Raw genomic sequence first — 17,001 nt, forward strand, 5'->3', positions numbered from 1 at the left:
ATATTGATTTGAATACAGTTATCTCCAGGTCATTTTTTTTTTCATTTCTGTGACTAATACAAAATAAAGTCTTCAAACTGGCAGATCTATACAATCACCACAGCTTCAAGGTGGTTCATGCAAGGTTAATGTCACCTATTCAGTATCTGACCAAATGTGAAATATAGTCACTATCTCCCCTTCTGTTCCTAAGTTATGGCACTGAATGATGAGCCCAAAAGGTGTTTTACAGAACATTATAATTTCACAGTGAAGTTGACCTTTGGCCTTTTGATATTAAATGTCACCACTAAGACATTTGTGTTACACTGTGTCAAAATTTCGTGTGGATTTTTGAGTTATGGCCAAAAACGTGTTTAGCGAGGTCATGGTGACCTTGACCTTTGATCTTCTAATTCTGATCAGTTTGTCCATGAGTCCAAGTGAACGTTTATTCCAAATTTGTCGAAATCAGCCCCAGGCGTTACCGAGATACCGCGTTCAACAAAATGGGACGGACGGACGGACGGACGGACGTACAATAGCAACGCTGTCGCCGCAACTGGAACAACACAACTCTCCTGCTGTTGCCCACCCCGCACCTGTCCAGGCCGCGCGGGCTGGCGGGTTATCCTTCCTTTTATGGTCTCCGTTTCCTTCCTGGAAGCCTCAGTTGGATGAGGAGAGGAGAGGAGGGCGCAGCACATCACACGCCGTTCATCCTCCAGCGGGGCTGCTGTGCTCTACCTTCAGCCTGCAGCTTTCTGGAACATTCAGTTTTTAGTTTAGTTTTTTTTTAAACCAAAGAAATGATAAATATGAAATTATTAGAATCGTGATTTCTTGGATACGGATGATTTTTCTTTCCCCGTTTGATGATTTTCTCTCGTTTGTTTCCATTGTCGAACAGTCTGTGGAATGGTCTGTGTTTTCTCCCCTGGGTCGTTTCCACTTCAGCATGGGAACTGCGGTGTCCAAAAGGAAGAATCTGAGGAGTGACGCGATATCTTCCGTGGCCGCAAAAGTTAGGTGAGTGTGCCGCGGGGATGTGTAGCGGGGTTCGGAGAAACCGGCGTAGCGAAGAGAAAATGCCTTAAAACTACCAAAGTCTTTGCTTGTAGATGATTTTAGACAAACTGCTGTTGGATAAGAAGCTAAAAGGAACGATTACAGTCAGAAGATGCTGATGATGATTAGATAATATTCTCAAATGGAGTAAAAACGGACCCTCTGGTCCTTGTGCACGCCTCGTGATTCCTCCATCAGTTTGTCTTTAATAGAACGCAGCGTTGCTCCTTTTAAAGTTTCACTCAGCGTTCTTGCTTTTATTCTAAATTCTTGATTTATGTTATCTGTATAGGAATCTATTTAGAACCAGTTTTTGGTAAACCATGAGTAAAATGTAAAATATAAATTACACCTCCTTCACTTTGCAGCCCCCTTTGTATTTACATTTCAGCTGATTCAGAGCAAACCTTTTCAAAAGCAAGCAAAATATGTTCATCACTCATGCAGTGTCAGTGAGGGTTAATAGCTGTGTTCCTAATATTTTGCATTCCTAATACTGAATGTAACTTAAAGCAAACGTCCAGAGAGTCATTGCACTGTAATCATAACATCAGGAGAGGCTTTGATTTTACCTGTTTGTCCACTGTTGCATGTTACGTATATTTCCTGTAGTGACATGGTCATCTACAGACTTTGAGCTAAACTCACTGCATCTGTGACTAATACTAATGACATTTAACTTTGAGTGTGTGAGTCATGTCATCAAAGGTCTTTGTGTCATGGATGTCAGATTAGTGTGCTCTCAGTCCAAAGGCTGCAGGGTGACTAATGCTCTATAGTAGGAGATGCACTATGTGTCGCCCACTTACTGACCTCAGAGGCAGAGTGCAGACAAAAGAAGCACTTCAGCTCTCAGTCGTGTGTGTATACTCCAATTTTTTTTCTTAAATGCATGATTCTGCGTACAGCTACAGTGCAGTAAAACAAATGCACATATGCTCCAGAACACGTGTGACCTTTCCATCTACTTACATAGTCAGCACCATGCACACTTGCTTGTGCACACATTCTCCAACTCTATTTGTCTCTGTCTTCCTTTCGCTGTTTATCTGTTTATCGCCTCCCTCTCCGCCTCGCTTGCTTTTTCACACCTCACGCTTAACTCTCCATAAATCACTCCGAGCTCGGCCAGCATCGCAGACACGCATGTGGACTGTAGCCAAGGCTTGTACATGCTTCCCGCTCTATCTGTGATCATGAGCTGCACTCCTGTTGACATGGATCTTAATGGATCTCAGGGAACAATAGCTTTTCTCCTGAATCCCAGCTGCTCTGTCTGAGCTGAGCTGGGATTAGTGGTGTCTCGATCCTGCTAGAAGATCTGAGTTTATCTGCTGAACACTGAATGAGCAAGGGCAAAGCTGTTCCACCTCTCTAACAAATCCAATACCATATCCACTGGGTGAGTGTGGATAGTAATGCCATAGAAGGATTATGTTAGACGTAGGCATGTTTAACAGGATCCTCACACATCTGTTCTTTCAAGTGTTATACCACTGAATATCTTTAAAATACTGCAAAGATCTACATTTAAGCAGTTGGTAATACCAGTTCAGATTGCCTTGGGATACATAAGTCAGGTTCCTTCAGTAGCAGAATAAAGTATCTTTGTAGGGGTCATGATTTATGTGCACCCACACAAATTGTCGCTAGTGACCTATCAGAAGGGGAAGGAGATGCAGAGGACCTCCCAGGACCAAAGCATTGTTGTGCTAGCCAGGTCATCCTCCTTATTAGCTACCTCATTCTCACCTGCACTTGCAGACAGTCATGCAGAACAAACCAAAAAAAGAATATTATCTTTTTACTTTTGAAATTTTACCCGTCCTTTCTCTTCTGAACCCCATTCTTGTGTTTGTATGACTGTGGCATTTTGGATGGATGCACTAAGTGCTTTTCTGTAGCTGTAGTTCTACATTAGTGAATGCAGGTGGGGTGAGTGGGTGTGTTTAGGTCACTTAGTATGCAGCCAGATTACTGGAACCTTCACATGCTGTTACTGCAGGTCAACACTGACCCCCAGGACAGCCTGAGCCTGGGTGCAGTCACACTGCTCACACCCTTTAATGCTCCTTCAGTGGGTTCCTGGCAGCCAGTCACTGTGTTGCATTCATTTGTACAAAGCTTGAGAGAAAAGTTCACCTGGCCAGTCACTGCATAAAACTCCCCAGCTCATTTTAAAGATTTATTTAGCCTTTAATGACACAAAAGTGCAGAGTGAGAGGATGGCATGTCTACTGGTGCCATCTAATGCCCCTAAACTCCGATGACAGACAGGTGTGAGGGGAGGGGGGTTTAAGACTGTGTTGCTGGTTAAAAGGTGCTGACACCTGAAGATGTCTTAAGAGGAAATTTTAGGTTGACTGAGATCAGCCAGGCTAGATCAAGTTTAACACACTACTTTTGGCACGGATGAAGTAGGAAATACATATTCATATGACAGGATGGATCACAGCCTTATAATTATGAACCTCTTGGGCCTGCATGGGACCAACAGGCAAAAATGATGAGAAATAACAGCAGAGGTGAGAAATAAAGCTGGGGTATGAGAACCAAACTGTCTACTGAGCAGCAGGGAACTCTCTGTCCTGTGTAACCTGGGTTAATGCCATGTATGATTGTTTTCCTCTCTCATTCCTTTACTGTTCTTTTGTAGATTTAGTCACACACCAGCCAGATTGGCAAACATGAGTCTGCTGTTTGCAGTTTACCGACAGTACCTTGCAGGATTTCAGGGTATTCAAGATATTCAGGTGTGAGATTTTCAAATAGTCTGTTGACAACATGTTATGTTGTGTGAGCTTTGGAAATTGGCTCATTTGGCCAGGTATCAGGTGTGAATCAGACCAACCCTGCTGTTTTGTGTCCTAAATTGATTGCTATCTGAAATTAAACACAGAATTCATTTTTTTCATCACAGTCAGGCCATCTTTCATTATTTATGAGATTTGTTGTGGCTACATGGTTGGCATTTTGTTGGCAGAGCTGGGTTTTTTCAGTGCATAGAAATGGGACAGTATCAAAATAAATCAGCATTTGAAAATGAGCTGATTTGAAATAGTCTCTTTTGCGTTCTGGTTCATTGTAATGCTAATGTATGAACAGTCTTGACACTGATTCTTTTTAAATACATATACAGGGTTGTGCTAAGAAGGAATGGAAAGGTTAAAAAGGTTCATAATAATAATAATAAGTCGTATATGCTTGCATATTCTCAGTGTTTTACTGTGCAGTAAATTCCGCGGTTAAAGTCTCAGTTTTTAAGGGAATTTTGGTGAAAATTAGTTTTCTTTTATGCACTGTGCTTGAAGCACTTACTGATGTCCCGTTGATAAGAAATCTTTGCAGAACAGCACACTAAAACCAGTCCGTCTGCTTTGATTTGTCACTCAACAGGAAAGATTACGAGCACTTTAGAGCTAACGTCACCTTTAATATTTCAATAATGTTTGAGTCACTTCTGAAAGGAATTGCCCAGCACAACAGTTTTCAGGCCTTAATAGTTTCCACTTTGGTGAAAATGTGATTTCATGGCCTCTTTCCCACAAGACTGAGTGACCAGCAGCGACCCTGTCCTCATCACTGCACAGATTAGCTCCAGTCACGGTCCACTGTGGCTATTAGCTATTAAACATCTGGGTCCCCCCTGTAAAATATAAACCTGTCAGAATCACTTTTTATAAACTTCATATGGGGCTTTTAAGACCAAACATGACACAGATTTTTTAAACTAATATTTAGTGTTTTTAACTATGTTAGAGCATATTGACTTTATTTTAGTACATCTTTATTATTTTACAGCAAGTGGAATTTTAAAAATGGGAGAGAGGGAGGAGAAATGACTCATGATGCAGCAGGCATGGTATGATGACTTAGTAAAGAGGCAAGCTGGTCAGTGGACCTAGGCATTACATTTATGATTCAGAGTTGAGGTCAAATGTTTACATACACTTGTAATGACATGGTTTTCTTGCATGGACTTGTCTTTTCATTACAGTCAGATGGAGGAAATGAAGAGAGAATTCTCAAAACATGGTAATGAACATTAAACCATATAACAATATAATAAATATGAGCTTGTAGATTGGTCTGGTTTCCAGGCTAGGTAGAGCCAGTAGTAGTAGCTGTACTGCAGCAGTACTGGCAGTAGCCAAAGTAGTGTAATTTTCATCAAGGGTGAAAAACATATACTCACACACACACACACACAGCACCAGACAACCTACATCCACTTGCTCTTGACCCAACTTTTATAATTGTCCTTTACTTTTTGTTGTGTTTTCTGTGTGCTGTCCTCTTCTTGTCATGCCGTTTGTCTTACAATTAGAAACATAAAACCTGCTTATTTTCAGGGAAAACCCTCCAAGATATCAGAGATAGACACCACTCTCAGTCTGTTGTTAAGGGTAATGAAGAATAACCTCTGCTGACCTTCAGTGATGACCAGAAGGAATTTCAATATCGAAGCTTCTCCTGTGCTGTCCCCTTGAGCAAATGGATCATTTATTTTCATAAGTAATCTAGGTTTCAAGTAATCTAATTAAATAGAACAGAGTAAATAATACACATGATTTATGTGTGTATGTGTGTGTATTTAGGGGTTTGGGGAGTACAAAGAGCGATTAACTTCTTAGCTTTAATAAAAACCAATATCATCCCAATATATCAGGAAACCAAAATAAGGGCCTCACCCCATTGGAGCCTGATGCTTCATCTGTGCGAGCATGTCTCCTACTGGCTGTCTTTGTAGATGAGATACTCTAGCACCTATTGATGAACCTTCTTCATTCTCTTGGGAGATATTGGTAGTTGCATGACTCATGGCTTTTGTTGTTAGTGGAGTGTAGCGGAGCAATTGTCTGTTAATGAAGTCATCAGCCTTTTACTAGTCAACCATCTCAGTGTACAGCGAGACAAGCTGCAATAGGATAGACAGTGACGCAGAGAGATAACAATAGACACAGGTCAGACCGGTGCTGTATAAATCTATAGTAGGACACAGAACCTGCACTGCTGTTTTTTCTTGTCCTTCTTTTCGCTACAGAATTCATGAATCATGGACACAAACTGTGCTGTATACTGCAGTACTGGTGAAATGAGAATAAATAATCAAACAAAAAAGGCTACATTTTATGAGGGAAATTTAAGTGTGCTTGTTGCTGAGATTTTGCAGTGGAAACAGCTGAAATACTGAAAGACGTTTCAGTGAGAGTCAATATATAATTAATAGAGGAGGTTGAAATGGCAGTTACTGTAAAATAGAAGTGCTGCAGTTGTAGGTTCAGTTTGAGGTAAACACTGAATTAAGCTAAAGTGTTAATTTACGTAAAAGTATGAGAGGAGTTAAAGTAAAAGCACTGCGAGTATTTGAAATTGTCCAAGTGTGACAGTTGAGCTGGAAGTGTAATCACTGACACAAACTGTAGGAAATTAAAGCCTTGCAAATGTTAGAATGTGACAGTTGAAAAAGGGTTAAGTGTAACTTGAAGAGTAAACTGATGAGGGAAGTTGAAAGGTCAGTTGGCATTTAATCACTGAAATTGAATTGTCAGTTGAAGACTAAGAATTGAATGTCCACTGACCAGTGAAAACCAGTTAAAATGTTGGTTGCTGTCCCTTCTTTTATAAGCACTTGAGACAAAGTTAGCAAACATAGACACATTAAAACTGAATAGCCATTCCAATTTTTGTTCTGTGTGTCTGTACAGTATTTTAGGATTTTATTGAGTTTTGTGGAAGATGGACGCTGTTCTTCATAACATGTAAAAAGTCCTCATCACATGTATAATACAAGAGGAAATGAGACTCACTTTCATCTTCTCCCTAATCACAGGTCTGACAACCTCAGTGGCCAGAGGAGGAGTGTCATTTCTCAGTTTTTCCCCTAAAGATATATAGCTTCTACATAAGTGAGGTGTAACATTCTGTTTGATTCAGCCATATGCACTTCATTTATATGCACATACTGTATATCCATGTAATGTAAATCTGTAATTATAGATTATTCATTTATCACACTGGTTTTTGTTAGCTTTAATAACTGATAGCTACCTTTCAAGCAATAGTTGAATAGTTCCCAGTGATTAATGAATTGTATTTTAGGTTGAAATGCTCATTCCGAATGCCCTGTTAATGATAGAAGCAGTAGGTGGACAGTAAGATGGCCAGCAGTTCACTCATTGATCTGACTAATTATGGTCTGTATCACTGATCACCTCCTAGCTAGCGGATGGAACATGGAGGGCACAGCAGGGTCAAAACTTTAATGAATCCTTTCTAACAGCTGGAGCTTGTTGTGGAGACTGAACTCAACTTCCAGCCTGTCACAGTGAAACACTCAGTCACAGACACTATGATGACAGCCTCACTTTTCAGAAAAAACACTGCTGTATCACTTACTATAATATACAGTATTACTTATGGTAGATATATTTGGGCCAATTATTTTGGCCCAAATATATCTACATTTCAGTGGTGTGTTTATTTGTTGAATAAAGTGTTTCAAAGTAATTTAAAGGCAGCAGTGTTACAGATGGAGATGATCACAGAACAGTGACAGTGACATGGTGCCTGAAAGACCCTGATTCTTGACATGGATGTTCACGAACCACAGTACATTACACACACATTTGCAATGGACAATTTAATATAAATGTAGTTTGAGGTGTGAAATCAAAAGGGCTATATGCACTATTAACAATATGAATTGCAAATGAACATACATTGTGCAGCATTATGCATACACAAACAATATGCACACCTTTGATGTCACTATACATTCCTATAGCCTCATGGCATTCCATATACCAGTCAGAAAACTGCTCTACATACCTGGCAGACTTACGCACATTGTCTTGGGTCAGTGTTTTTTTGATATTAAAGCTGCAGTAATCAAAATGTTTATATTGATAATTGGTTAGATGAATATATCTAATGTGAAAAAGAACTGATAATTGCATTTTTCCTCAGCTCTACAGAGCACTTTAACCCCTATTATTTCATTGTTTTGGTTTTACAGCTTGCAACTTACAAACCCATCTTAAAATGGCTGCCCTCCACCAATCAGCAGAGATACTATATTAGAGAGGGGGACATAGTGGAACATTTAGCAGCTAAGGAGCCAGACATTTTTCTCATTAGCCAGCTAGAAACATGACTCCAAAAGAAAACAAATGTTGTTCTGTCTGCTGGATGTGAAAATTGGCGACTGTTTGCCAACACGTTTGCTGTATCAACCTATAGCTAATATTATATCACTTGTCCTCATCCTCAAGTTACCAAAGAAAAAACTCAATTAATACATCTTTATAGTAAAAAATATGTGAATATTAAAAGGTTTATGACAATCAGTCATTAGTCAGCTGCCATGTTGGCATTTTGTATTATGGTAGCACTATATAGGAATCATACAATTATATTTCTACCATGCAATAAAAGTCAGCAGTAACCCCTCCTCTTTTCTGAGTTGATCACTGAAAGATCTGGTAATCTAAAGTTCACTTGTCGCCCCTTTACTGGAATATGTTGGTGTCCTGTAGTAGTTAGATTAGCAAATGAACATTACAGCATCAGTCGGTCATTTAATCATATTAATCTGCCAGTGCGTGAGCAAAAAACTTGTTGTGGAGCTGTGCCATTCCTCCAAGTCCAATTTCAATTATTCTTTTAGGGCTGTTAGGACTCCCTGATGCTGCAACAGCAGGAGGACATGGAGAATTGGATAAGTGTCAGACTTTATGTTTGTAGTGTAGTGTAGTCATTTTTCCTTCTTTGATAGACTTCAAACAGATGAAGAATAAGGGAGAGGAGAAGATATAGGACAGATCATGAAAAAAAGGAAAAGTATAAGGAAGAGAAGACAGAGTAGATAATTTCAAGTAAGTTCAAGAGTAGGAGAAGTGAGAAAGAGAAGGAAGCAGGTTATAGGGAACAAAGGAGGGATACAGGAGCACAAGTGCACACTGTAGAGGGTTGCAGAAGGAGGTCAGTCTGGATGTGGGGGATGTGAGCAGTAACCTGATTGGTTGAAGAACAGCGTGAGCATCTAACCTAAGAAGTCACAAGAGAGTCAGCATCACTGCTTGACCATGGGGACATAATGTCATAAGAATGCAGTAACACATACACATAACATTTACCAGTAGAACTTACACTCCTAAAGAGCTATGTAACACAGTTTTAGCTTGAACATGCCTCCTGCACAAATCCCCAAAAATGCAAACCCTGTTACATACCACGACCCCCACAATTCTGTCAACATAATTGCTTGCTTTTTCTTCTCTCGGCCCCGTCTGAACTGAGAAACTGATGCATTTCCACCATATTAATGGATGTAATGTGTGATGCAGGACAGCCTATTTACTTTATGTTTCAGTATTCTATAGTGTACACAAGAACAAGAATACACATGTAGATGAGGCAACCATGTATTCACATGATACTTGCATGTCCTGTATGCACACAGAAAACACATGGACAAAGCACAATCACTCATTCAAACTAGCAGAGAACAACTATATTCTTCTACTGAGGCTCTTCTGTATGCCTCTTCAGCTCTGGGGCTTTCACCACTGTGCCATTAGATAAATTTTTCCCCAGGCATCTATACGCTACACCACTCCTATGTGCCTCATATATGTAGTCATCCCACTCCTTCACACACAGAGAGAAGGAAGGAGGAGAAGCCTGGCATATGACCAACACATCAGAGCACAATACCATCTAGTTTATTATCGTCTGTCTCCTATCTGCCCCCCCCCCCATTTCTCAGTCTTTTCTAGCTTATTATGCCTCCCTCCCTCATCACCACTTCCCACTCTGTCGTTACTTTTTATTTTGGTCTTATAAACACATCTCCCTCTTGTCACCACTACTCCCTTCTCATGTGACATGGCTGAAAACATGCAACAGAAAAAATACTCAAGAGGCACAGAGCAAAGCTGCCAGTACAGTGGCTGCGAGAGGTCAAAGCAAAATGAGGCAAAGCTGAATGTTGGTCAATGGAATCCGACTGTGATGTGTTATTAATGTATAAAAACTTTCAAACTCTCAGCATTATGTGTTTTGTCTTTCAGTGTCAAAATGGTTGTCAAAGGTACAATACTTTGTCAGGAAAATTGGTAACCAATAATACAAACAATGACTTCATCCCAATTAGCTGATCCAAGGACCAAGTACTGTGCACTGGCATGATGTACTGAAACACTTAAATAGACAGGAGACATCAGGTTATTAGCTCCAGCTGTGCTATTTCAGTTATTAGTCAGATTACCTGCTGTGGAAAAGGTCTACAGTGACCCCACATCCCCAAGTTTCTTCCCCGCTCACAGCTGATGCTGATTGCAAATGGTATCATCTGGGGAAATTTGCGTAATTAGGTGTGCTATTGGGGTCATAACAAAATCAAGGAGTGAATTTTAAGTCCTCTCCTGTATAATAACTTTTGGGTGAACACAAAAAATAGCTGTAAACAATACTGATATTATCTCCTGTTAATGCTGATGTGGCTAATGTGTTCACAAACAGTTTCTGAAGTCAGTGAGCAATATTAACATTCATTTGGAGATATGTTTCTGTCCATCTAATGAATCTACACCAATAGTCACTCTCAGCTCTGTTTTGGTCTCTGTTTAAAAGAGACATGGTTTACTCACAGTTTGAAACTGGAGTTGATGCTACAAATAAATCTTGTATCTCGTGTATGTGTGTGGCTCCTAAGCTGCTAATGTTCCACTATGTGTACATACATATACATATATGCGACACTGCTGCGATTTGTCCTCCATGAACTGACATGCCTTGACATTTCCTTTCTCTCAGTGTACTATATGGAATTTTTATTGGAAGGAGTTCACTGAGTCAAACAGATATATCAGAGATGAATTCATTTTCTTTATTGTGCCCTCCCTCCCTCCTGCTCTCCCATCATCCAGGCTGGGAGGAGAGTTTTCACAGGGAGTGCTGCTGCACGTGCCGCCTCATATTTAATTACTTAGAGTGTCGTAGCAGGAAGGCATATAGGATACAGCAACAACACAGCAATTCCATTTCACTGCAGCCCCCCTGGGATTCAGGCCTGTGTGCATGTAGAAAGCATATTGTGTGTGTATACATGTGTGTAGCCTATTTATTTTTCTGTGTGCTGTTCCACATGCACACTCTGAGGATGTGGGAATCTGTGTATGTGTGTGTGCAGATGGCAGGAATGCCAAGTTGTAGTGAGTGGGAGGAGAGTGATTATAGGCTTTGCTGTTTCTCTATAGGTGTGTGTGTGTGTGTGGCCTTTATCTTTTATGACATGTATTGTAAGAATGTGGGTGTTTCAGCAGGAGAAATTTATACCTGACTATAAAATGAACTATTTCACACTTACAACTGCTGATTTTACTTATCATGTTCCAGTTACACGAAACAATGAAGAGTCTGTTTTAGCTGCTTGTAGCAGATAAGTTAAAGTTAAACCAATATTTGATTTCTCCTCAGCTTTTGTGTAAAGAAATATTAACAACAGTATAGTTATATTGCAGCTTTTGTAAATAAGTAATGTTGTAAGTCTCCTTTTTCAAAGATGCTAAAAAAATTGTTTAGGTTTGGGTTGATTGTCCTGTTAAGTTTGTATTCCACTCATAAGGTGGAAGCTAGAAAGCTAGGCTAACTAGCTTCTGCTCAGAAAGCAGAAATGTGAAAATTCTGCTTCATGGATCAGGTTGGTAGTAATGACTAGACTGTGAAAACTCTATGCACCAATAGTCCTGTAACCAGAGTATTCTGTTAAAGAGTAACCAGTGTACAGAGTAATACAGAGACATCAGACCATCAAATTTAGCACTCATTTGAGCTGCATCCCTTACAACCTGTGTAAAAATCCAGTGTACAATAGTAGAGACTCATGCTGCATACAGGCTAAAGGTTACAGTGGTGTAGTTTGGTTTCATTATGTGTTCAGAAGTGTTTCTTTGTTTAAATGGAGGTCTGAAGGTTTTGTGGTTTCAGAAGCACAGAGCTTAGACTATTGTTTATGAGCCAATCACAGTTGTTCAAGGCTCTTCTCCCTTTCCCCCTTTTCAGAGGTGGTACATTTAGCCTTTTTATGCAACACACTAGAATAGATTTAACACAGTATGGTCCTGTGGCAGTGCAGGACATGGGTACACTGCCACATGGATGGCATTTTGTTTCCACCAGTGCTGAAAATGAATGCGTCAATGCTTGTGTAAGGGATGTTTGACAAACAATCCATTAAACCTTGTGTTTTAGTCCAAAAAGGGTCATTTTTGTTTCAGAAATCCAGCGATACCTAGCTAAAACCTGACAGCAGCAATGCTGAAAGAATTACAGCTTGTAAGAGGAGACATTATGTTTTATAACTAGAGAGTCTGCCATGTACATGTTCTGTATACCATGCCAGTTCCTTGCTGTTCCTGTCAATGTGTTTTTGTTACATGTCTATGTGCTTGCATTTATTTCCTGGCTTTATGGCTGGCACATGCGATGTCACAGTCCCCTATGGGGCCTATCAGCTGTGCAAGGGAGGCAAGCTGTAGCTCCCAAGCTGTTTCCCAGTTCTGTAGTCACTATGTAAGAATGCACTGTTACCCTGGTGAGAGAGGGCTGTTATAGAGTACAGACTCAGGACACTAACAATAAAATTGCCTCTTGCAGATTGTGTAGGCATGTAATCTACTCAGTAGCATGTAAGGACAGTCACCCATGAAGAGGCCTCACAGATAAGAAGCACAGACTGTTTATAAATACAAAACCATGACTCTTTGTGAGTCACTTCTCTGTGTATGACAGTAGAAGCTGAACAGTAGGGGTCAGGGTTAATTGCAGCACTTGTTGTGTCTCTACAGAGCAGCCAGAGCATTTGGAGAATACCTGTCCAATACCAATCCAGAGAACCGCAACGGAGCAGGTAGGAGACACACACGCACACACACATACATACATACACTGGAAATAAATCTGTGTTATCAAGTAACCAACAATGAACTTTCATCAGTGAACACCAAAACCAAGAGTCTAACATAGTCTTAGACCAGTAAGTACTAGTAAGTTCTCACTATTCATTCACACCACTTCATATATGCTTAAATTGAATGAACTGCAACAAGCATGTCTCACACTTATTTTTCCAGAGCAAAGAGAGCATGAAAAAACTCATCCATCTCCATGCATAAACACTTATTTACAAACCTGCAGCCCTGCAGCTGCTTACTCTGTGAACAGTCATCCTCCAAGACCATACAGGACAACAAGGCCATTTGTTTCTGCCAAAGCCCTTCATGTACTGTGCTGGCTCATCCATTTCCAAACCTTTTATTACTCCTCTTGTTGCTCTTGTCTATCTCTGAGCCACCTCTCTGCTTTTCCTTCTCATCCTCGTGAAAGCTTTACCACCTCATAAATGTTTACCACTCTGCTGCCAGCCCTACAAATCCCAGAGAGACAAACAATGTATCTGTTCATTTACATTTACATTTCAGGCATTTATCTGATTGTCATTTGCAAGAGCTGTATAATTGACAGGCACCAGATTCATCTGTCACTCTCTTTGCTTTCGGGCTACTTCTCTCCATCTTCTTTCCCTCTCTCTTTCCATCTATCTCCAGATCATCTGTTGTCTGACACCTTCCCCGGCCAGGACTGCGACTCTCCAGACGTTAGCCACTTGCATAAAAACAATCTGCCACCACAGAGCCACTGTTTGCCTGTAGCTAAACCCAACCAATCCAATCCCAGTGTTCATCCACAGTCTCAGTCTCTGGTGAACACCCTCCAGGCTCCAGCACCTTTGGGCCCTTCCAAACGTCGATTCTCTGTTGAGCGCAGCCTCTCCGCAGAGGAACAACCAGGTGCCAGAGGCCCAGAGGGGAGTGCGACAGTAAAACCAGCCAGAGTCTACACAATCACCAGGGAAGGAGGGATGACCCTGGGGGGCCGTGGCAGTGAGGAGAGCCTCGAGTTGGAGGTGCTGAAGGGCTCCAGGGAGCAGCCTCTGTCCCAGGCCCCTGCCACCGTGAACCACAACCCATCCTGCACTAGCCAACCGTCTGCCTCAGCTGCCCGCAGTAGCCATCATCGTAGTAGCCACCACCGCAGCAACCATCACCATGCCCACCAGCATCACGCAGGCCCACCATCATCATCTCAGCCACTGCAGAGCTCAGGGAACGCCAGCAACATCCGAGACTGGGGGATGAGACGAGGGGGATCGCGGGATGACTACACCCCAGACTGCGTGTCCTGCATTCGGGCTCCATGCCAAAGCCAGCGTTCCCTTGATCTGGATACCTCACCACGGGATGGAGGGAAGCACCGCAAAAAACTGGAGAGGATGTACAGCGAGGAAAGAGCATCTACTGATGACAGGGGTAAAGAAAGATGGATGGGAAAATGGGTGGGAGCTTAAATTGATATTTAAGAGTTCGGAAACTGTAGATATACATCTGTCATGTCAACAGTTATGTGGTTCATCACCTACATTACAATTTGTAAAGTATTGGGTTTGAAAAATATTCACACACCTATGTATATAACTCAAATTTTAAATGAATAGAACAGGAAAACAAGGAGTATGCTTTCCCATTCACCCTCAGATGTTTAATTTAACACTGTCTTGCCATTCTGTATTCACTAACCTCCTGCGCTAATTTTAAAGTCTGTGTTTGAATGTTCTGCTTGTTGATACCACACCTTCCCTTTGTTTTCTGTGTTTGCAGAAGACACTCCTAATAGCTGGTTCCCCAAAGAAAATATGTTCAGCTTTCAGACAGCCACCACCACAATGCAGGCGTGAGTATGGCATGGAAATCCGCCTTCACTCCCACTCTGTACATGACTGTATCTTACTGAACCAGCACTATGTTGGCAGGATGTGGCCCAGCCTTGTCCTTCCAAGACTTGTAACTCAGATGTAGCATTCTATTACAAAATCATAATGAACTTTCATGTATTTCTCACTTGGTTGGTTTCACCAATATAAGATGCCAGTATAACTTGGATAAGTATTGGTCATTGTCCATTGTCCACCTCTATTTCACCTTTTAGGTTCCTCCCTGATCTCTGGAAGTCAGTGGCTTCTAGCATTTATTTATTTTTTAACCAAAATGAAATTTAAAATTCCATTTGGTCAAGTATAATTTATCAGAAAATAAATACACAAGATACACATTTAAAAAAAAACTTAAAAACTTAAATGACAAATAATTTTCAGTGTATTTGTAAGTACTGCACTGTATTGATAAAAACAGTGAATGTTAAATGAACTTCTTAGAAAATGTGCAACCTAAACATGAGTTGAAAAATTATCTGCCTGATGTCCTGATTTTAGCACATTGGTAATGACAGTTATGTGGATATGGCCCTTTTCATGATCATTTTCATTAAGGTCAGTTTCATAATGTCTGACAATGGAATATTTCATAAAAGAAATCTGTGAGAATCCCCCTCTCATAAAATAAATAAATAAATAAATACATAAAAAAGGAATTTCCAGGTAAAATGTGTATATTGTATTGCATACTTATTTAATAAATATAAATGTTATTAATTGTGATAATATAAAATTGGATTAATTGTTTTCAAATTGAGTAATTCGATTTCTTTATAATACTGACATACTTCCGTACTGATCTCTTATCTAGAAATAAGTACAAGTATAGGCACTGTATCTGACACTGAGTGTGTCCTTATTCTCTTACAGATATCACATTAGATGTTTGATTCTTCAGTGCATGTCCTTCACCAATATCCTCTTATTCCAACAGAATGTTGAAACATGTAACGTTAATTATTCAGTGTGCAGCATTACCTTGCATGCAGAGAAAATGATAGAAATGATAATAACCCTTCAAAACATACAGTTCTTTAAGTAGGCTAACTGATAAGCTAATGATTGTATTCTATGGATTCTGTGGATGGTGGATGATCAATACTGTTTCAGGGATTTTTCTATCCTAAAGGCCTGGTCACCCCAGAGAGTGGCATAACAAAATGAATCTTAACAAAATCTTTGGTGACTGGTACCATTTGAGGACTAGCTAATATGCTAGCTATCTAGCGCCATTCAGTCACTATAGAGTCCCTGTTTTCTCAATACTGTGGTGTTTACTAGTCCCTGTTCTTGGGATTGTTCATCATTTCTTTTAATAAAGAGCTTTATTCTAAAGAGGAAAGCTCTCCAAGCTAACAAGCATAGTTAGTAAGCAATAAGATAAAAGTTCATATAATTAATTCAAAACACATACATTGTAGTCAATCAAATCAACTCCTGTTTCATTACTGTCTACAAACCATTGCCCTTTTGTGTAACTGTGTAACATTAAATAAAAGTGAACAACTAACAAATTCTAGCTTCTTCCATGTTGGACTCCCAAGCTTACTGTTCCCTCAAAGGTCAGCACTGTCACATTGGCTTCCTTTTTTTCAACCATACAAACTTGCAGGTCAAAATTTACCAAAGCTGAATTTGACATGAAATGTTCATAAGGATTCACTCCTCACCCCTACAAATAATCATTACACTGTAGTGAAATCAATAGATTTGATTCACTGCTTAAAATGCTGGTGTGATCAGGTCTTCACATGGGATTTCTTGCATTTTGATCACATATGTAGATCCAAACAGAATATCAGGTTGTCAGTTTGGAATTGACTAGATTTTGAAAGAAGACAATGTATGTTGACCTAGACAATTCAAATGCTTACGCCAACATACTCACACACACACACACACACACAAAGTGCCTTCCACTCTTCGTGACTAGTTAATTATCACCTATCACCCTGATCTTGTAATTATGACCCTCAGACAGTCAAAGCTCACCCACTGTGATCTTTCCCTTCATCTCTCCCACACTCTCTCCTCTCTCTCCATATGTCACCATCCTCCCTTTGTCCATCTGTTTTTATCTATTTCTGTCTGTCTGTGTACCTATCAGGGTCAGACTAATA

General features: G+C 40.3%; 1 protein-coding gene across 1 annotated transcript in view; it reads left to right on the top strand.

Moving 5' to 3' along the window:
* The first annotated feature begins 584 nt into the window (after positions 1-584).
* Positions 585-17,001, top strand: part of nsmfb (NMDA receptor synaptonuclear signaling and neuronal migration factor b) — a 40,718-nt gene continuing 24,301 nt past the window's right edge. Inside the window, exons 1-4 of the mRNA XM_018669034.2 lie at positions 585-1,008; positions 12,900-12,961; positions 13,659-14,420; positions 14,769-14,841. Coding sequence (XP_018524550.1) covers positions 833-1,008; positions 12,900-12,961; positions 13,659-14,420; positions 14,769-14,841 — 1,073 coding nt within the window. The 5' untranslated portion in view covers positions 585-832. The remainder of the gene's footprint in view (positions 1,009-12,899; positions 12,962-13,658; positions 14,421-14,768; positions 14,842-17,001) is intronic.

Source organism: Lates calcarifer, linkage group LG13 (genome assembly GCF_001640805.2).
Source record: "Lates calcarifer isolate ASB-BC8 linkage group LG13, TLL_Latcal_v3, whole genome shotgun sequence".
Classification (NCBI taxonomy): Eukaryota; Metazoa; Chordata; class Actinopteri; family Centropomidae; genus Lates; species Lates calcarifer.